Source organism: Girardinichthys multiradiatus, chromosome 11 (assembly GCF_021462225.1).
Source record: "Girardinichthys multiradiatus isolate DD_20200921_A chromosome 11, DD_fGirMul_XY1, whole genome shotgun sequence".
Lineage (NCBI taxonomy): Eukaryota > Metazoa > Chordata > Actinopteri > Cyprinodontiformes > Goodeidae > Girardinichthys > Girardinichthys multiradiatus.
The window spans coordinates 27579319-27602481 of record NC_061804.1 but is presented as its reverse complement, the minus strand read 5'-3'; the positions used below and the strand labels follow the sequence as shown (position 1 = coordinate 27602481).

General features: G+C 40.1%; 1 protein-coding gene across 4 annotated transcripts in view; it reads right to left on the bottom strand.

Annotated features, from left to right (window-relative positions):
• ncor1 (nuclear receptor corepressor 1) overlaps positions 1-23163 on the bottom strand; it is a 72059-nt gene that overhangs the window by 21714 nt on the left and 27182 nt on the right. For all 4 annotated transcript variants that reach the window (XM_047379339.1, XM_047379338.1, XM_047379336.1 and 1 more), the window contains 11 exons: positions 22153-22325; positions 20339-20429; positions 19005-19183; positions 18859-18913; positions 18661-18762; positions 7639-7769; positions 6376-6668; positions 4529-4594; positions 1499-1635; positions 1311-1404; positions 86-533 (listed from right to left, as the gene is read on the bottom strand). In XM_047379339.1, coding sequence (XP_047235295.1) covers positions 86-533; positions 1311-1404; positions 1499-1635; positions 4529-4594; positions 6376-6668; positions 7639-7769; positions 18661-18762; positions 18859-18913; positions 19005-19183; positions 20339-20429; positions 22153-22325 — 1769 coding nt within the window. The remainder of the gene's footprint in view (positions 1-85; positions 534-1310; positions 1405-1498; positions 1636-4528; positions 4595-6375; positions 6669-7638; positions 7770-18660; positions 18763-18858; positions 18914-19004; positions 19184-20338; positions 20430-22152; positions 22326-23163) is intronic.

Sequence of the window (23163 nt, the reverse complement as noted above, 5' to 3'; positions counted from 1 at the left end):
ATGTGTAAGACTTCAAATTGTGCTACAGTACTGTTTTTATACAGAACAATTATATTCCAAGTATAAAGACATTCTGGAGACTCACCTCTGCCTATCAGGCTCAGCTTCCACATCCTCATCAGCACTGCAGGTGGCGCTTGAGTCATTATCCGAGTGGAGCTCTTGCTGTCTATCGCAGAAATCTCCCCTTTCACCTTTCTCCTTGATCTCAGGCTCCAACTTGACTTGAACCTCTCCGGTCTTCATGTCCACATCCTGAGGTTCGGTTTTGGGATGCACGGGGCCAGGAAAAGAAGAAATCTTGACTTTTTCTTCCTGAGATCCGCTCTCACTCTCTGGGCTCTTTTCTTCCTTGACACGAAGCTCCCTGTATGAGGGCTCCGGAGACTTTCCATTGCTGGCCTGACCTTTGTCCTGGTCTGTGCATGGAGCTTCATCAGTGGCACTCTCTGGTCTCTTTGAGTCTACTGATTTTGAGGAGTCGGTCTGAGAGGGTGAAGGCGCACTTTCTGTATCGGAGCTGTTGTCACCGCCTGAGAAAGAATAAGATGAATTACTGAATCTCAGTTAAGTTGCACATTTCTATAACCATCTGTCAGACAGTACAGTCATATTTCTTTCCCCAATGAAATCCAGGCACCTTATCGACTTTATTGTTCTGTCGATAGAATGGATCTGCTCTTATGCCGATGATAATTACTGTTGGAATAATAGAGGCTTCCTTTAATTGAATCCTTTAAATATTGTAAGAATAGATATCAGCTCCTTTGACACGTTTTCATAGCAGGTCCAACAAGACGGAGGTCATGATTCAGGCAATAAAATATGATCTTTGAGAGAAAACGCCTGTTCAAGATATCTGCCCACCACTGTTGGCCTGCATGTTCTCCACTGCTGCAGCTGTTGCCATAGTGATAACAGCAGATGCATTAAATGTGCAAAACTACAGTTAGAGATGCTCCTTATTTCAACATCCTGACTTGTGCGAGTACACTTCTGCCTCTGTGTGATCCATCTGCTTTAAATGACAGACTTCTAATGTTAGAACTGCACTCGAGATAAACTCTCTGACCCGTTTCTGTTATCGGACTTTTTTTTTTTGAACAGGCTGAGCCCTAGCTGCGCAACGAATAAAGTCAAAATAGAGTCAAGAGATGTTAGCCAAAACCAAACCTGTGGAGCTTTTATCCCAACTGCCCTTGGACCTCTGATAAACAGAAGGAAAGACTGTGGCAACATGAAAGAGTGCGTGTGTGTGTGTAAGAGAATGAGAGAAAGAACACACATATCCCATCATTCATCTGTCTGACCTTCACTGTCATCTGCATTGTCCTCATCATCATCAGGTGATGCCGTGGCTTGGCCTTCCCCTTGAGACGTATCAGCACGAGCTCTGCGGGTATCCTGGGAAACAGACAGAGATTACCACTTTGTATTCACATGTTGGCTGTTACAGCAGCAGCGGACCTTGAGAGAAAGCCTAAAGCTGGGAGTTTACCTTCTTATGCTGCTGAAGCAGGTTGTCCAGGTTGTGACGTCTTTTGTAATTGAAATAGAAGTTCTTGCACTGCGCCTCGCTTTTGGTGCCCACCATTTTGGCGATGGCTGTCCAGTTTCTGCCATGTTCAACAAGCCCTGGGGCAGAAAGCACAAGCACAATTCAGCATTAAAGATGCAACGTTTAAGCTTGGTTGGATATAGTTTAATGCGAGAGGAAAAGCTCAAATATATGTGCTCTTTATTAGTGATGTTCTGTCCCAATCAAGGCATTTCCATCTTGGTCATGTGACCTGCTGCCTTTGGATTTTCCCAGACAGCAAAGGAGACTTTAGGGATGAGATGTACAGAGAGCAGCTGAATCACTAGACAACAAATTTTACAACGTTCAAAGCAACCTACTTAGTTTATAAACAAGGAGAATAGATATTTAGATACGTTTTGTCTGCACACAATTCATTTGAAACCTCCTAAAATATGTTACGAACCCAATTATCAACAAGTCATATAAAAACTAGCAAACATGCTAGTGTCAGATTGGCCCTTTGGCCAACTGCTTCACATAAAAACAAGTCATGAGTTTACCAAGGACTGTAGGTCTATATGTATAAAGTCAGATATATATTTAGAAACATAAGGCTTTCATGATCAAATGTATTGTGGTATTTTACTGCACTTCGAAACTACTAAGCATTAAGGAGATATCAGACTGGGGATCAGTTTTATAAAAATGTCTAATCTTATCACTCAGATCAGTATCAAGGGTAAGATTGATCTGGTCTGGGCATTTCTTTAAAATATTTGTTTTGTTATTTAATTTAAATGCAACTGCAAAAATCTCAAAGATGTACTGTTTCAGCAAAGCTCTACAATTTGGATCGAAAATAACTATTAAAACAATTATTATATGAGCCTTGCTGCTTTGGCAAGCTGGTGGTCTGACTGAGCAGCTTAGAGCTCGCCACACTTCAGAACCTGCTCAGAAGACCGCATTGAACTTGGCAGACCGCCATTTACCTTTGACATTAGGGTGTCTGTTTTTGAAATTCCATAAAACATGGTGACCTACTCTTCCTGCCAGCCCTACTTAAATGAAAGATGCTTAACAAATGATCACAAAACACCAAAACTGTTCCAGATAGGAATGAGGGCATCGTTGAGAGATGTTACCTAAAACTACGCTTATGTTCCTCAAGATTATCTGTGGTTAACGGCAATGTAATGTGAAAACAATGTTATAATATAGCATATTAACAAGTATTATAGCAGCAATGAGAAAACACTACAACAAAAAATTTCCTTCATAGCTAAATTTTACTTTTTCCTTCAACATCGCCGCTTTCTTCCTTTTCAAACACCAAACCTGAAATCTTAAGATAACTTCACATGCGGTCGCTAAGCTTTATTGAGAATAATCACAGTTTTCAACAATTCTTTGAAAGAAAGGGGAAACTGACAGAACATCCTTCAGTGAGTTCAACAATGCATTAGCATGAGATTAACATTTATTATTTTTTACTAAAATAAAAACTGCCCATCCACGATTTATATGAACATCACTCAGGAATCTGCTTCATGGTTGATTTTATATTTAAATAATAATTACTAACTAATAATAGTTTCGAAACCTTTTGCCACGTGGTCCGAAATCCTGACATTGTCACAAATATTTCTAACAACAAACATAAAACACTTAATGTAAATGTCTGAGTTCTGTAGAAAAGAGATCTGGAAATGATTGTAGATCCAAAACATATATAGACTTTCCTGTTTTTCTAACACAAATTAAGGCATACAATGTCCTGAATTGTTTTGGGTTGATTTTATATTGTTCAGGCCTAGAAACATGCAAACAGGCTCACTGTATCTAACCAAGTTTCAAGAATGGTTGCACCCAAGTCTGCTTTCTAATAAAAATCCCTGTGGTCCTCATTACTAGAAAATTAAAATAAAAGCACAAAAAGTGGTACATGGAGGATGAATATTCTGGAATACTCGGTATTCCTCCTTGCATATTTTTTATTTTAAGACGATTTCAGCTGTAAAACATTTCCCATCAAAGAAATAAAACATCTCAAACCATTGCCTGTGCAAGCCTGACAAATTTGTACCATTCTTGAACTGTGGTTTGTGTCCAGAAAAAAAAGTAATCACTCCAAGAGCCTCAAATGGCCTGCAGCCTGCACTTTGAATACCTCTGATATAGAACAACGTAAGGTAAACTTCATATGTGACTCCAATATCTTGTATTGCATGCATTCGCCTTGCATTATTACACTTTATGCAGATGAACAAGTTCTATGCCCAAGAGAGGAAACTGTATGTTGTGTTTGCCATGTGTTGAGGCTTAAAAACCATTTCTGAACCAGGTCTTGTCATATGACTGGCCTCACTCAGCTACGCTAATCCAGCAGACAGAGCTAAATGCCTGAGAAGATAAAAGCACGAGTCATTTTTGTAAAGGGAAAATATTCAATCTAGCCAAGAAAGTGTTGATTAATCTACATTAATCCCTTTATTCACTTCTAGTCTAAAAGCTACTCAGAAATCTGCTCTAAGAGGCTGTACCAAGAAACTAAAGTGAAAAGTGAAGAGGGGGCACATTTTCATGGAATGTGACCGTCAATGATTATAGTAGTGCAGCCTCAGACCAAGCACATGAAGTACCCATTATAGGAAGGTATTTGCAAGGCAAAAGTAACTCTTAGATGATCTAAATGTTATGCACTGTTGCTTCTTGAATGATTGATCACTTCTGAAAAGCAAGCAAAGCAGTAAAGCTAAGGAGGGAAAAACAATCCTGATGGATTTTGGACACTTTAAAACAAAGTGCATGTAGTTTTCTTTCTGCGCAAATATGTGTTCAGTCATTCTTGAGTGCATGCAAGAAACAGATAGGGTGATGAAATATCTATAATTCATAAACAATACTGCGCTGGCTTGACCAAAATCTGCAAAAGACCTGCTGCAAAGTGAGCAGGGGCAGAAAGGAATGAATAATAAAGAAGGGGAGAAATGAATCAAACACTACCTTTTTTGGCGACTTCCATCTCTTCCTCAGTCCAGCGAGAAGTTTCTCCGGTTTCACAAGAGCCAGCTAAATCACAAAAGGAGAAGACGCAGTTCCATTAGCACTCACAGAGAGAAAGAGGGAAAATGACAAAAAGTAAAAGAGAGAGGGAGATAAACAGAAATCGAGAGACAGAAAAAGAGAGACGGCCCTTTCTTCAGCCGCCTCCTTCTCATGGCCACTAATCTAATAATCTGTTTACATTCAGGGCTGCTGAGACCTGCTCCCTCACTTACTCATCCCCTTTCACCCTCCCACTCTTTTTCTCTCTCTCCTCTATGATCCACGAGGGGAGGGCCCCTAGTCAGCTGACACAGCGTCAGACACTGGAGGAACCAAGCTCCGCTGGCCTTCCTCTTTGGGAAATGGCCTTGGATGAAGACAAATGGGTAAATAGAGCTGCCAGGACCTGAAGCCTCCCACCACTCTGACGCTGTCACAAACACAAGACACGCACTCCTCCTTTTCTCATCTTGGCTGTACAGTTCACTACACCCCCCACCCCTTAAGCAAAATTCACAGAAGTGAAAGCTGAGAGTGGAGGAGGGCAAGTGAACTCTAGCCAACCAAGACTGGGTAAACATTTGGACTAATATACCTGTAGATGTGCCCTTCAGATTAAGAAGAGGTCAACAGCCCCACCAACCACCGACCTTGTGGATAAGAGCATTTTTTCCCTTATTGTCTAAAAGGTCCCCTCAACTATACAGTGTTTTACATCCACAAAGCTATGCTTCAAACCTTTACAGCACAATGAATGATACTCCCCCTAAGATGTAAGGCACCTCCATGGGAGTCACTGATATGTGTGATATAAAGGCAGACCACCTACAAGTTGACATAAACTCGCACCGCCATCGTTCAACCCCCACCGTTAGCTCCCACTGATTCGGCAGCTTGTTTAACTGACCTGGCAACCCTTCAACTAAGCAACACTGACCCACAGCTACACTTTAGAACCAAGCCAACATACTTCTAAGAAGCACAATAGGTTACGATAGAGCAAGCAAATACCTTTGGAGCAAATTTATTTCCCTAAAACATTTTCAAATTTTGTCACGTTGCAAACACACATTTTTATCTAATTTGCTGATTTTATTTGACACAGCAAAAAAAGGTGGCGTCCATTTGTATTTGGCTCCCCTGGGTGAAAACTTAGAATAACTTTCTTTACCTGCAATCACCGCTGAAAGTTCTTGTAAATCCCATGCTAGCTTTTCACATTTAGAGCATGAACATTTTGCCTATTCTTCAGTGCAAAAGAGCTCAAGCTTAGTCACGTTGGATGCAGAGCAACTGTGAACATAAATGTTAGTTTTGTCCCATATTCTCAATTGCATTTAAGTCGGGACTTTGACTGGGCCACTCTTTCAGCTAAACGTTTCCAGTGCAGCTGTGGCTGAATGTTTAAAGTTGTTGGAAGGTGAACCTGTGCCCTAGCCTCAAGCCTGGTCAAACTCTGACCACTGTACCTGGATTTGCTGAGAATGGTATTTTCACACCATGATGCTGCCACCACTGTGTTTCACGATTGGGAAATGTGTTAATGGACATGTGCAGTGTAAGTTAGTCACACCTATTGTTTTGCATGTAGGCCAAATGGTTCTTTTTCGGTCGCACCACAGAAGAGCACCTTCTCTCACATGTTTGCTGTGTCCCCCATGGCTTGTAGCATGTCGAACGGCTAAACTAAAATGCCAACTATTCAACCCAGGAATCATACAAAATGAACCACATTTGTAGAAGAATTCAACAGACTGCAGTGGGAGCAGGAAGCACAAACAAGCCAGCAAAGTGAATGTTTTCACCTTTATTGGCATCTGCTGCCACTGGAGTGAGGGATTTTGCAGGCTCTTTCATGGCCTTCTGCGCTTGATCAGATTTAGGGAGCAGTGAAGGATCTGGCAAGGCAGCCTCAGAGGCAGGAGGAGGCGTGTCCTCAGCTGCAACGGATGCAGCCTCATTGGCCATGGAGCGTGTGGTGATCCTTCTATTGCGGCGGCCCTGGCTGTTGGCAGTCTTCCTGCCACGCGGCGTGTTTTGCTCCTTTCCGTCCTCGTCCTCCCCACCGTCACACTTGTCTTTGTCCTTGCCAATCTCCCTGCGGTTTTTGGACAGGGGAAAAACACAGCTTTCAGCCGCTGCTGCTGCAGCAAATATCTATTCCCTGATGACACAGCAATTACAGACTCTTCTTGTAAACGGCTTTTTGCGCCACTGACTGAATACAAGAAAAGCATATTAAAACTTGTCAATGCCCAGCCTAGTCAGACATGTCAACAAGTCAGAAAGCTGCTGGCTTGTTAGACAGACATAAGGATGTTAAATGGCGAGCATGTCAGATTTTTTTTTTTTTGTCTTTATCATCACACTACAAATTAAACTCAAGAGTTTCTCTGCATTTTAAATGAGACATTTATTTGGGTTTTAGACCTGTTGGACTCAACAGCAGCCAGGTTGAAGGGAACTGTGGAGTTTTACATTAAAGATATTTAGTGTCTGGCAAGAAATAGATAAGACTCTGGATTATTTATTCGCTTAAAATCATTTAGAACAATTGAACTCGGGGTAAGTCAGAACAGCAGCAACTCACAAAGCTGTCAAACATTACACACACACCTGAACTGATCTTAAAACCCGCTAGAATAAAAGAAAGCAGAGCGCTGCCTTTTATCCTAAGTTCCTTTCCTCTACGGCGAGTTTCAAATGGCTGATGACATGAAATTTTCAGCTAGACCAGTCAGACTAGTCACCAGCCAGTCAGAAACTCAAAAACACAATGCTTTTCGTGGTCGGTGAATGCACTACACCAAAACAGATAATGCTAATCCGAATACCCTTCAGTGTGGAAGTTGTTACTAAGTGAATAGAAACTGGAATCTACTCAAATTTGGAGTCAGAATAGAGGATTACAAAAAGCTGAGGTCTAAAAACCCTCGCAGAACTATAACTGCTGCAACTCTAGCTTTATACCTGGTATTGGTACATCCGGGACCAGACTAATACAAAAAATGAACACGGCTAAACTCAACATCCCATAATCCCAGGCCGCAATCTTGTACAGTACTTACCTAAAATCCTCCTTTTCATCTTTCTCTTCCTCGTCCTTCTTTTCCTCGTCCTCTTTTTTCTCAGACTTCTCAACTTTGTCCTCTTCGTTCTTATCTTCCGACTTGTCTTCTTGTGAAGGACGTGTTATTTGCTGCGGACAAAAACAAATTGGGCGAAAATGAGGAGGAAAAAAAAGAACGGTGTACTTCAACAACTATCCAAATCAGTTTGCGATAGTAAAAACATCTTTAAACACCGGTAACACTCAACGTTTTAATCGATGGTGTTTGATGAACACAAAACTCCAGAGATCAGTGCTTTATTGTTCAGCTCCAAAGTAAAAGAATAAGCTTAAATGAATCAAGTATTTGGTCCTATTGATATAAAGGCTTTTGAGAAAGTTTTTAACTTTGACATTGCTTCAGAAGACCCAGCAAAATGATGATATTTCAGAAGCTTATCAGGTGCGGCATACAGACCCAAACTACACTTCCAACGATATTTGTTTTTATGATTTATAGGTTTTCTGTTTTAGAAAACCCATCAAAAAGGAAAAAGAATTGATGTTTATATAAATTTGGAATTTGACACTCTAAGAGATAATAAAAACGGGCTTAATGTCAAACAGAAGAACTTCAGTTCTCACTTTAATTTCACCACCTTTAAAGCAATATGGGGTAAAAAACATACATTGTGTACAAATTTTAACAACTGGTCTGATGGAGAGATTGAGGACAGAGCAACAATCCTCATCGTCAATGCAGGCGCGGTACACCACAGAATGCTTCCTCCTGACTGTTCCATGAAAGCGCTGTGCTGGAACAATTCTGGCTATGCCAAGCCAAACATCCCCTGCTGGTACCAGATGGGGCCAAGGAATGTGCTCCACTCAACGGTTAGGACAGAAAGATATGAAATGAGGTAAAGAGCAGATAGATAGGGGTACTTTTTTTTCTGGATGAGGAGCAAAAAAGGGGAAAAAACATCAGGGATGATTCCGCCCATCTAAAACATGATTACACATGAGGGGTATGTGAGTTAACTCAGCTATGTCACCAATATGCAGACATCAGCTTAGAATTAAAGACGCACCATGAATGCAGCTACTGACTGGAAGCAGACCATTTTCAGCTTAATTGGCATTCACTGGTGACCAGCTATGCAGAAACTAACAAATCTGGTCTATTTCACATCGATAGACAAACCATATGCACAACGTTAGTGCTACTAGGTCACAAAAACAACCCTTTTCAGTGGATGATGCTATTAAGCGAAGATGATTCAAAGTTCGGTATCAGTAATACATTTAAAATAAAGTCAGAGGAAGAAAATACACTATATTACCAAAAGAATTTGGTCACACCACATAATCAATTAATTGTGGTCCAATCACTTAAATAAAGTTTGGTGGGAAGAAACTTCACTGGCCTCCATAGAGTACTGACCTCAACTTTCTTCAACACCTTTGGGATGAATTAGAGTCGAGGCTGCAATTCTGGTTTCCTCATCTAACTATGAACACACTCCTAAACCTTGAGGAAGATGTTAATAGGTAAAATTGCTATTGCTGGCAACTGTGGGTCCATCAACATCAAATTGGACCTTATTGGCTAAGAACAGGAAGTCATCAAAGTTCATGTACATGTAAAAGTAGACAAAGACTTCTGGCTATATAGTGTAGATTTAGGAGGCTACTTAAAAGGTTATAGTGGTTATAGTGTTTAATCCTTTTAAGATGTCAGCCTCTGTGTGTGATTGCTGTTTCGTACCATAAGTCATTCTGAGCTTCACTTTACAAAACAAAAAAAAATCCAACTGTCAGAGTGGTGGTGTGTAAAGTGGTATTGGTTGGGAGCAGTTGAATGAGTGATTGGTATATTGTCAGCTAGTAAAAGCTCTAGGTACATGCCAATTTTAAAGGGTTTGCTCCTATTTGTTAGGCTCAGATGCTCTGAAACATGACTAGGCTCTGCATAAAATAATTCTGCTCCTGAAATCACTTATGCAATCTGTGCTGAGCTGACCAGAAACAGCATCGACCCACTACCTCCAGTTAATGTTACTCCTTCTTTCAGTTTTTCCATGTAATAAATATGTTACTAGATCCGTCCTAATCAGACAGTTGTTGCATAATGAAAAGGAAAAGCTTCAGGCTGCTCAGTGAACCATGAAGGTTAAGATGTTGCTATATTAAAAGAGAACTGTGGATGTCTGAGAGTGGTGTATCTCACAGCAAAATGGCTGTGCAGACTCTAGTTGCCTGGTTATGCCTCGTCTTTGATTTATTAAATTATAAGAAGCCCTGAGGGATTTTTTTCAAGAATGGCTGAACGCACATCTGCTGCAGCCTCTCTCTTTTGCAGGAAGTTTATTTCTGGCTCTGTTCGCTATGACAATGGCTACACGCCTGAGTACTTAAATGAGCTGGCCAAGTGCGAACACACAGAATGGGGCGTGCTTGGAATCCAAGCGATAAAAAGGTGGGCTGGTTGCTTACCATGGAGACTGACAGCAGACCGGTGGACAGACATTACTACTGACCAAAGAGTTAAACTGACGTTTTAGTCATTTCTCCTTGCTGCTCCCTTGTTAAGTGCAGTTTGATCTCAATTACAACATATTTCTCTGTATGAAATGCCAAATTTTAAGTCACACGCACACAAAATTGGGTCCTACACATAATAACCTGCATATTTGCTATTACACGTGAATTTCTGAAACCAGTTTTTTACAAAACTCCTTTTCATGCAGCTGGTAGTTGTTTTATTGAAAGATTTTTATTTATTTATATCTACAGTATTTTAAAGTATGTTCACTCATATTTTGCATACTAACATAATGTATTCCTATGGGTACCTGAATGTGGTAGACTACAAACTGTGAGTTTTTTGTTTTCTTTTTTTTTTGCCAAGAAGTCCATCATGTTTTTTGGGAGTTACATGCCTCTCAGTGACATGCTCATATTTGCTTTGGCACGGGAACCATGGCATTCCCAAGTCTTTTCCCACACTAAGGTGACTAAACATCTCCGTAGAGCCTCTGCAAGGATCTCCTCGAAAAGCAAATGAGGGTCTGTGGTTTCTGTGTGCTTTTAAACAAAACAGTTGCGCTACCTGTCTGGAATATTTTAAGAGCTTTAATTTGTGCCCTCTTTTGCCGATTCACTGGTTCTGTTTAACTTGGGAAATGACAATGCCACAAGTCAACCTTCAACTTCCTACCACTGCATTTAGGCCACCAGAAAAGACTTTCACCCTCATTCTAAAGGATAAGGCTACAGGAAATAGAAATGAGGAAAATCACTTCAATATTACTAAGTGACTTCTAGCTTCATTTATCTTTTTCCTCTTATTTTGATGAAGTAACTATTCTGAAATCAAATATATTAAAGTTTTGGCACACGGATCACGGAAATATGAAAAGAGCAAACTTTTAAATAGGCAATACATTATGTCTGTCATATAATCTAATGGAGCAGTTGTCCTGTGTGTAGATAGGTCCATGCAATGTTTAAGATGCATGGATGACTTAAGCTGCGAGTTAGAAAAGGTTAAAGGACCTGCATTCATATAAACGAAAATACACAAAGAGCATCAGTCACTGATCAGTCACCCATTTACCATGGTAGATGGGAGCTTTACAAAGAGGAGCAATAAACCAGCAAAACCCATCAGGTAAATGAAAAACATGGTCTCAAATGATGCTTTGCCTTCAAGCAATCCCACAGTGAAAAAAGTGACCTTCCGAGTCTTTTAAGAGCTTAAGTGGCGTGTGCTGTGATCTCTGCTGGTCATAGGTCAGCAGAGTTATGAAGGAAAATAGTGACCGTTTGATGGAGCGTGAATATATACTGCTGTTAAAAATGATGCATCTCTCTGCTTTAAAAAAAAAACCTCTAATGTAACATTTAGGGCACTGTCAGAGAGCCCCTCGTACTCGTCGTCTTCCGCTTTATCCGGGACCGGGTCACAGGGGCAGCAGACTCAGCAGAGACGCCCAGACGTCCCTCTCCCCAGACACCTCCTCCAGCTCCTCCGGGAGGAGCCCAAGGCGTTCCCAGGCCAGCCGAGAGACATAGTCCCTCCAGCGTGTCCTGGGTCGTCCCCTGGGCCTCCTCTCGGTGGGACGTGCCTGGAACTTTCAGAGAGCCACTGAGCAGAATGTGCTCCTAGTTTAATGCACTGTTTTGAAGCAGAGTAGACTGTAATTTTCTAGTGTCCCTTTTGTCTAAAAACGTTTTGGCTTTGTATTTCATAAAAGAAATAATGTTACCAGCCAATTGCGATACATTTAGTGTGTTGCAGTTGGCCTGCAAGTGACTAGGTCTGACCAGAATGTGGAGAAAATATCAGGCAAAATGTATGAAGCATATTGTTACGGTCCGTCATAATTACATTTTTGTGCCCACTGCATCTAACAAAGACTTTATACTTAGTAGAGTATACATTAAGATTCTAAAATTCCACATTTAAAAAGGTAACGCAGCAGAAAATTAGCAACACAATAAAGCAGTTTGTGTAATAATTTATCTTTTCTCGTTGAGGTGACCACCATCTTACAAGCCAGTAGCAGTCAACATGGCTTACCCGATACGGTTGTAATAGAAGATGCCCCAACTACTCTACAATTTATTTATTCGATAGCATTTTGGGTTTCCAATGGAAACGATTAATGCCGTCAGAGTGACAGACAAAATACAGACGAAATGTAAACATTGCAAATAAAAACATTATCGTACACTGTGGCTAACTAGGGCACAAAGCAAAGACGCTAAGAACCACCACAGCGCTGTGCTTAAATCAGCAGCACCTGTAAAGACAATACAGTGAGGTTAGCCATTTCAGCATCTCTGAGACTGCAAGTTGAGCTTCAAAATACAAAAAAGAAGAAGCAGGAACAAGAGACAAAGCAGCGTAGGAAATTTACTGGAACAATCTGGAAATACAGGCTGTTCACCAGCTAATCAAACGTTTAAGACCAATAACCAGAAAAAAAAAAAAAAAAACAGGAAGAAAAGTGTGAAAGAAAGACTCAGTAGTAAGTAGCCACTCTGCTCTTTTTGAACATTTAAAAAATTTGCCTGGACATGCCTGGCGAGACCGTTTGGGGGTAACGTGTCCTCATATGGCTAAGATGACTTCATGAAGGACATCCACTGCCTGGAACTGACATCTGTTTTTGGAAACAGTCCAAAAACAGATGTCCATCATCATCCATCACCAAACATTTTCAGTAAGATTTAAATAAGAGGAACACAGGACAATGTCCACAAGTGGGACGTCATTGTCCTGGACAAAGTCCTTTGGCAGATGACCGTTGTGAACTGTGATGCTCTGTTAAAAGGCCCAAGGATTGTTGCACAGATGAGGACACCCAGTGAAGAAGAATGCCTGCTGCGACATCTCCATGTAATCAGCTGCGGCTTGATGCCCCTGCACAACCAGAAGTTCCATTGTTCCATTAGAAGATAATGATGGAGCCTCCTACACTGAGCTGAGAAGAAAACATCTCCAGTGGGATCTTCTTGACATGCCAATAACACTGGATGCCATCAGGCCCTTGAGTCTACTACGTTTTTGTTCCTTTGCCGTCACAATCTCTTAAAATGTTAAATGACTCCGTTACTGCATCCAACGTCAGCAGAGGCAGCATTTAAACTCAATTTAGTTTAAATTCAGTTCAGAATAATTTGCTAATTTTTTTGTCTCTTGATTCTGTTTCTGTTTTGAAAATCACAAACTGGTTATGATTCAGCAGCACTACATTTCTTCCCTGGTCCTAACATTTTGTTCAGGAGTGTATCATACTAAACTTCGAATGGTCCTACGCTGCGGTAATCATTTATACTTTTACGACTACTGACAGATCACCCTTTTTGTACCATGCACACATTCATTGTGCATTGCATTCAAAAGAGTTCCCGATGTGGAACGGGAGATTGAAGTCAACTAACCAATATTCTGCCCCTGATCCGCCTCGGGCAGTAATTGCCAACACATAACCGATATGAACTGTAAAGGGTGACAGATGATTGTGAAAGTAGTGTGATATGATACAAGGGAAGACGCTACAGAAGCAACAGGAGTCCATGGTGGCAAAGAACCTTCTGGAGTCCGTCGGATTTGAGAAATATGCTGATCAGCAGAATCTGATGTAGATAACATTTTGAGGATGTTGTACAACAGCTTTGCATGTATTTAAAGCATTTAATACATCTAAAAAGCCTGCTTTCAGGCTCTTTAGAGCTCAGCCCCTTGGCTATAGGGGATATCCCTTCAGCCCATCTCCTACATGTCTTGCGTGTAGATCAGGTGAATGCTGCGAGTTGTAAGTCACACGCCATTGGTTCTTCAACCACGTGATCTGAAAGCACACAGGATCCTGTGATCTCAATAGATTGACTTGTATGATGTGAAAGAACCAATTGTTCCGTAATGGGGGTCTGTGCTCGTACGTTTATTGCAAAACTATAATCTGACAAGGTATGATCTTGTTTCAATTAGCCCAAGCATCAAGCAGGACATATTGGGTATCAAAAAAAAGTTTTTAACGTTGATGTGAAGGAAACCGACAAAGGGAAATATTACAGTGATGGCTAAACAGTTGGGTCAAAGTATCTCCTCAACAAAAACTCTTGTGTGATGTTCATGGTGTGCAGCAGTCAGGACCTGACAAAAGCTAAATCATTGAACTAACACCAGAGCATGGGCGATGTAGGCTCATTAATGCAAAACGCCCTACAGATGAGAGCGAGGGGAGCTAAAAAGGTTGTTGAAATATCTCTACCCTCTGTCCAGGATTTGTTTCAGAGCCTACCATACCAGAGGCTGTATAATGAATATGATTTGCAAATTAAATCAATGGAAATGGTACCACCTAAACACAGTGGCATCTCAAAGCAAAATAAAGTGCAATGTCACCCAAACTGGTCTGCTTTGAGGAACATTAGACTGAGGTTTTGCCTGATTCTCTAGATTCTGTGGATCCTAATCCAATGGAGCACCACTGAGATGTGGACAAATTACCCAGATCCATGGATGCAAATCATCGCAGCTTAGAGAACCTACAGGATCTGCTACCGATCATCTGGTGCCAGATCCCACTGCAGAGGTCTGGTGAATCCATGCCTCTATGTCTTAAAAGTGGAAAAAGACACCCCACAACTAACAAGATTCAATGTAACTTTTAAGCATTAGCTGCAAATATTCAGTAGTGTATACCCAGTCCAGGCCTCTACAACAGTATAAGCACCAAACAGGGGGTTAATTATGTTACAGTTAGCTCACAAGCTCTTTACAGTACAAAAGGTAGATTATCTCATTGTTTGTTTGACCCATATTAGCTTAAGAACCCCCCCCCAAAAAAAGTTAAATAAAAGTTGACTGCTGGTCTTTTCTCACCTAGCCTACAACACCTAGCCTACAACACAAATACATGTACATGACCTCAGAGGTTTGACTTGGGTGGTAAATAAAGACCCTGCATTCACGTCCCAGAAAACCTAGCCTAAAATAGCTGTGTTTGACTGCCTACGGCCCTAAAATACATATCTAGGTTAGGAAACTTGCTGGCCAGCCAGAACACAGCAAGACACAGACTGTAGCCAGAAGAACCTGCTTAGATTTACCAGGAGTTAAGGTTTTTGGTTTTAAAGTTAGTGACATACCTGCACACTCATTTGCCAGCAACAAAAACCCTTTTCCTCTGCTGAGCGCTAGCGCTAACTCGTGTTCCAAATGGGAATTTAGCCTCCAGTCCCTCCATGGGACTGGTAGCAGTGGAGGGGCTGGACGGCACCATAGCAGAGCTCCCTAGAAGGGCTGCAGGGCCACAACGCGGCCGCACATATTCCAGGAAACCGTGTCATCAGGCCACTTAAGCCGCCCAAAGAATCGTCCATCTCACATGAACGCACTAATCTATGCAGGGTCACTCAAGGTAATCCCTGCTGAGCAGTCCTCTTTGATTGGCACTCACAGGAGCACAGGGGGGGTTTTGGGCCTGTCAGATGGTCGGACTGTACCAACTCCGTATTATAAGGAGGGGTGGATTTCTCTCTTCCTCAACATGCTCCGCAGAAGTAAAAGCAAATGGAAAATGAGAAAAAAAGAAACGAAGAAAGAGCACACAATCAGCAGATAGGCTGCCAGCGCTGACTCGGTCTCACTGAGGTTTTTTTTCCACTCAGCTTCACTCACTTGCCCTACATTCCACTGCCCTTGCTGCTGCTCCCTCCGTCCTTTCCCATCCCACTCTAATGACTCACTCTGCTCTCTCAAACGCCAGTTGCTGAAGCTTGGAAATCAGCCCAATACTGATATACGATTCTTTAAATTATAACCTAAAACACACACTGTTACACGTAGAGTAAACAGACATTTCCCTTTAGTTTTGCCACTCGTGCAGCCGCTTAAATATATAAAAATGTTGTTGTGCTCAACAGTGATTATAAACACTTTTGCTCACCACTTCCTCCTATGTAGAGACACAGCCTACAACCACACAGTTGTTTTGTAAAGCAGATGTACTGGACAGAATGTTCTGTACATGGGCTTGTGACGCAGACAAAAAGGGTAAAAAGCTCAGAGAGGATGAGACGTATCCTTAGCCTGGATAGCAATATTTTCTCAGAACCGGTATGAGCTGGAATGGGCTCCTTTCTGCAGGCATCCTAAACTGGATAAAGAATGAAGAAAAAAGAAAGGAAAATGAATGAATGAATGATGATCTGTCTAGGGTTGTTGGCCCTGCTCTATTTTCAGATGAAGAAGACAAATCTTTGTAGACTGTCGTGAAGACACTCTAGTAGACTAAATACTAATAGAATATCCTCCGAGTCTGATCACCAAAAAGCTTCCAAGAACACTGGAAAACAAACAAACAAAATAGCATTAATCCCCATATTTCCGAAAAACTTTGACACAAAACCCATGCAGGGTTCTCTACGTGATGCAACCCAAACCCAAGAGCACGTTTTCATCACATCACATTTTCACCATTAACATCACTGCACTGTGAGGTTGTTGAGAGATACAGAAGGCCACTTCTGACCAGCAACCAATCACCAAGCTTAGAGTCAAAACAAAGCACGCAAAGATTAGGATCACACACTATATCGCACATTTATCATTATTGCAATATAATTATTAAATCTGTTACAATGTGTTAAGTAAATATAACAGTAACCATCTCAAAAGGACTCATAAATGAAGATGCTGAAGTCATTCATCCACTGATATTCCTCATCTAAAGACACTCCATCAATTCCAGGGTAACCTGAATCAAGTAGTGCCTTTCCAACGACACTGGTCAGGTCTATTTCAGGGCCAACAAAATGATAAGCAATTAAGCACAAAGTTTCAAACTAAAGACCAACACAAAGTTCCTCTTTTTATGATTATAAGGGGAATACGGTACATGCTGAGCATGTATGGAAGTAAAATAGTCTCATGAGAATCAGACATTTTTTAGACATTGAATTTATAACACTGAATTTTTATTCTGTGCAATTATGTATGTGAATTTTTTCTTGTACTTAACAGTTTGCTGGATAGTGGCTTGATGGAGATCAGTGATGAGATTCAAATGGGTGTTAATTACCTGGCGTTTTCTAATAATATATTTTTGGCAGAAAAATCTCATCACTGATCTTCATCAAGCCACTATCCAGCAAACTGTTAAGAGACTCGCCTCTGCCCAAGGCAGTGGTGTGTCACGTGATCAAATAAGCGTAATTATTGGCTAAAAGACACTCGACTCGATCGAGTGCTGATTGCTTTGGCTTGAGTCACCAGAAGGTCAACACATTTGCAGGCGAATTTCTGCAGGCAAATTTCTCCAGGTGATTTTTTGCAGGCGAATTTTTGCAGGTGATTTTTTTCAGGCAAATTTTTGCAGGTGATTTTTTTCAGGCGAATTTTTGCAGGTGATTTTTTTCAGGCGAATTTCTGCAGGTGATTTTTTTCAGGCGAATTTTTACAGGTGATTTTTTTCAGGCAAATTTTTGCAGGTGAATTTTTGCTGGCAAATTTTAAGTACAAAAAAAAACTCACATACATGATTGCGCAGGATAAAAATTCAGTGTTATAAATTCAATGTCTAAAATATGTCTGATTCTAATAAGACTATTTTACTTCCATAAGCATGCACCAAGAGTAAAGTTCTACGTCTGTTTTAGCTGACTTCAGCAATTTCAATCAACTTAAAAGGGAAAATCAGTAGAATACTACGCTATGTTAGCAGATGATAATGATCTATATTTTCACTGTTGTTACGTTTGGTGCCATTTGGTCCAGCTGAACAACATCCATGTTTCTGTGAGAAGTTATGATTGAGCCTCCCAGCTGTATCAATCCACCAGATCAGCTGAGATTGGCCACTCCCCTTCAGCTCTGGTACAAATGATGACCTTTGATGACTGCATTGAAGATGGTATGTTCCCTTGCCTTCAAGGTTTAGTAGTTGTTTTAGTTGTTTCATACCTCTGGAGTCACGATCAGCTGATTCACCAAATCAGCTGAATCAGAGCACTTCTGACTAGCTTCCACCACCTTTAAGGATGCATTCAGCTTGTTTTTCACAGCAGGTGCGGGAACTATTACCAATAACTTCATAGAAACTCTTTTTGAGAAATCCTACGTTAGACTGAAAGCAACAACAAACAACCAACAAATCAGTTTCTGAAAAGCACAAACTAACAATGACATTCATTTTAAGTGAGATGTGTCAGTGAGGGATGCAATAATGAGTTCTTGTTTGGAGCATCAAACTCTATTGTAAACATTAGTCTGTCAAAAAAGTCTCACTTTGATGAGATTTGAAACAGAGGTAGAGAATTTAGCCAAACCCTGCAGGAAACACATCAAGCACATCCACAACCAATCAACAGCTTGGATTATGTCTGTAATCTACTTCTGTAATGTTGGTTTATTCACTAAAACGTAGGATTTATTATTATTATTTTAAAGCGTCTCTTGTATTGGTATTGTAAATTACAGTGGGAAAAAAAATGGATGACATATCTTCCTAAATTTTGGATTTACCTGATTCCTTCCTCTCCTTCTGCCATAGTTTCTCCTGACCAGTGCCTTGTAGTTTTGGTTCTTTTTGGTCAAGTAGTAAAACAGGACACAGTCAGCCACACACTGAAACGACAACAACAGAATAACTGGTTTATTATTATTTAATGCGTTAGTTCAAACTGTTATTAATCCACATGTAAAAGTAAGCCTCACATTTACCTTCCTTTCAAGATACGAGGCGATCAAACCAAAGTTCTTGGGATGTTGAATGAACCTTCAGGACAAATGCAGTCATTAGTCATAAAAACTACAAATCTATCTCTGGGACTAAATAGAACCGGGCTACTAATAAAACACGGACTTACTTCTCCTTGAAGATCTCCTTCTCATGTTCCGTCCAAACGTTCATGAACTGTCGAGCTTTGTACACCTTCATCGGGTCGTCCATCAGGCCATTCATGTTGATGAACTTCACTCGCCTCTGCTCAGAGTCGTACATCATGGGAGGGATGACGGACAGCTGTCTCATCTGTTTCTCATTGTTCTGTGGGGTATACAGGGGTCAGAGGTCAGTCTCGCTTGTTGGATAAGACCTTATACAGTAACCCATTTTTATTGTGACATGTCTCAATAGATAAATCCAATATCTCTTCCACACAATGATTCTTCCTTTTGGAATATTAGGGACACGACAGGCCATTCAGGTGGCAGTTTTTCATCTAAGTTCAAAGTTTGTCATCTTTAGAGCATGTTTTAGAACCTACCAGAAAAATGAGATAAAGGTTTTAAATATCAGACATTCGTGGAAGGCTGGTTTTTTAGCGTTTCCACAACCCAGAATTACTAAATAGACAAGAGATCCTTTCATGTCGTTAGATTACAAACTATAGCTTTTATTTAAACAGGGCTATTTATTATTGATGTAAAATTTTTTTAACATTTTTCATTAATGTCAAAGGATTGAATTGACTTTGTTCTACTTACAAAGTTTGATGTAACTGTTTGTTCTAATAACTGAAATAAGGAGAATTTTGGCTCCTAAATTTCACAACAAAAGAATTTCTATATTGCATCACATTATCAGACCTTTAGGTGGTATTTTCAATAAGGGACATGTGGATTTTGCAACCTTTATTTAGAAAAATTGGGGGCAGAATATGCCTCGTTTTAAATCTTAGGGTAGAAATATTGTACTGTATACTGTACTGTTACAAATCTCTCTGTAAAGAAACTGAGGACTAAAATGTGAAGCCCTTTCAACCAAAGCAGTTCCAGTAGGAGCTCAGACTGGTGCCACAGCCAGTTCTAGCTGGTTCACTTAAACACAGCGATTGTGCATGCGGGTCTGTGCCACGCGTTGGTCTGCATTCAAAATGCAACTGGCAACATTCAAATAGACAGCAGGAAGGTAAAGGAAGATGCTTTCACCTCTGCTACTTCGACTTTTTACTTAGCTCAAGCTCAGTGTTTTTTATGAACTTCCTTTTTGACGTAGGCACAAAACCGGCTCTGATTTTAAAAAGACGGGATTCATGTGAAGAAGTTAGAGAAAATCAGGTGCAGCTGAGGTGCTAAAATACTTTTCCTTTGTAAGGAATGCAGTAGACATCTCACAATAAGAAGCAGCATGACCATGACCGCGAACAACTCAACCCCCACAAAGGAACCGCTTCTTACATGTTCTACAGTTGGTTCATACCTCCTGCTCAGAGAGACCATCGATGATTTCAGAAATCTCGTGTTCGCTTCTTGCTATTGTTGCAGAAAGGCCTGTTCCTCTTTGTCCAACTCTGTGGGAAAAACAATAATAACATCACTACATCATATGAGGTGCTGTTTAAAGGTCCAGCTCCCAGTTTTGGTCCGTGAGGTATGAGGGATTGCTGCAAAGTCAACGCCAGTGACTGTCCACTGTCTCTACATGCTCATCCAGGAGGAGTGAATGCTACAAGTGTCTGACTTGATGCAATCTGCTGGGTTTCCTTAGATAGAAAAACGTTTTATCCAATTTGAATAAATAACTGAATCTGACTGCACTGTTCAATGGTTAGGATTAATAGAAATGTATGAACCTGACTTTTGTGAAGTGCCTTGAGACAACATGGGTTGTGAATTGGCGCTATATAAATAAACTGAATTGAATTGTTCACAGTTGTTTCCATGTATTAAAAAATACATTAAAAAGTCTACATAGAAACTTATTTCACAAAAACACTGCTTTGAATATTTTAAAAACAAGAACAGAACATCAGAGGGAGGAACCACCGGAGACTGGACCATGACCGTGTTTTCTACGCCTTTCAGACATGTTTCTGCATTTAAGTAGCCAATCAGATTAGGGCTGCATGACAGTAGAAAATCTTGCGATGGTGATAATATTGGTAAATATGGTGATATCAGTTGCACTGTTTGCCTAATTCCTCCTCTCCTTTCTGTCTCATCTTTCCTTCCATCAATCTGTGACCTTTAGCATTTTAGACAATGTCATTAGTGTCCAGTGTGAGCATCTGCTGCTGTGACACTCTGTCCAACTGGCTAAATACTACATTAGCATGTAAAATGCAAGCTCGTAACACTTGGAATATATTGGCCAACAACTAATGCACTCCAATCAGTTTTGCAATATGAATATTGTACACACTGATCTTGCCATTTCGATATATTCATGATATGTGCAGCCCTACATTAGATACCACCATGTTCTCCCTGTTTAGGCTGACAGCTTCAAAATATGAAGAAACCACGTCCTATAAAGGGTTACATTAATAATAGAGCAAATCAACTGCTATAAAGGCAAACAAATGAGGTTAAAAGCTAAATATATATATTGCACTAAATGAAAATTATGCATTCACTGATCAGGCCTTTCATGGCTGATACTGATCCTCGATTTCAATCCTGGAGATTGGACATTTTTTTATTCTAAAGACAAGAAGAGAAAAATGTGATGCACGTTCTTTGATTGAGTTATAAGGTTTGAATAAACAGAAAATGAAGGAATTAAAAGATTATCACCCAATCATGCATCAAAGTGTATGCCTGTAACCTTTATTTATTTGTTTTTAAACGGTGTATCAAAGTACATAACTCTAATATATTTATAGACAATCATGGTGGGACTTCTTAGTTACGATGCTTTAAATGATTAGAAAAATATACCAAAATCTTTGTGGAATTTGACCTGCTAATAAAGAACAAAATGAACTGGGCACCAAAATTAAAACTAATTAATTAAGAATATTTAAATATCAGAAAACATATTTTTATGCCTAAACCAATTGTGCTTTAATTATATTAATATTGGCAATTACTCTGAGGATTTAACTAATCTTTAAACCCCGAGTTCAGGGCTCTGCTCTAGTTTTGTTTTGAATAATAAAATGGATTTGAGAATTAAAAGAAATTCTGGTGTACCAGAAACTGTTAGGTAACACAAATACTCCTGTTTAGGTTGAAATTTGCCCTAAATATGGATTGCCATTAATTCCAAACATCACAGGTAGGGACGCTTACCTTTGAAAGCGCTCCTGCTGCTCCCTCTGCTTGCGGATCTCGGGGAACTGCCGTTCATAGTACTCTCGAGTTCTGCTCTCCTTGGCTTTGCGTCTGGGGTTGTTCTCCATCCGCTCCACCTTCTTCTCCCATGCCTCCATCAGCTGGTCGTAGCGTTGACAGATCTTCTGTTCCTGTGCACAGGAAAGGAAAACGGTACACTTTTACGTCTGTTCTTAAGTAGAGACCAAAGACAATGTCTCATCTGTTTGATGTCTATCCCCTTCAAAGCGAATCCACAGCAAGACGTTATTTTATATCTAATAAGAGATGAGTAGACATCTGACATCATTTGGAAAAAAAATATATAAATCAAACAGTAGTTTGTTTTTTTCAAATTATATTTTCTGTAGAAATTCTCATAGAGAAACCTAAAAATGAAGACCTCAACACACAAAATCTATTTCTTGTTCCTACTAAATGGATGGAGCTCAGTTTAAATCAAGATGCTATAGATAAATTACATTACATTAGAATATTAAAAGTACCTTCTGAAAATAACAACCTTTAAGCAGCTATTAAACATACTTTACATCGAGCCCACATTTCTATGGTAAAATGTGCTTCATTGGTCTGATGTAATATTCTAATCTTAAATATCATCTTTTTGTTAAATAAAAGTAGAAAATCATCATAATCAACAGAAATAAAGGAGAAACAGTCTATATATAATCAATATATATGTTCACATAATGAATTGAGCTACTAAAGTAAATATTTTATTTCAATAAATAGATTATGTCCCGGACTTGGCGGGCTTTGCAACAGCTAGACATTTGAGATGGACCAATCAATTGTCCACACATCAGAATAAGTGAGTTTTCCCTTGATCAGCTCTGATCAGTGATAGGCAGATTGGGGACTGAAATAGCCAGTTTTTTCCCTGATTTATTGAATGCATTAGTAGTAAGAACTTTAGGTGCTGTTTGGTGTAGTGTTAGAGTGGGCGCCTCATAGTAAAGGCTGTTCTGC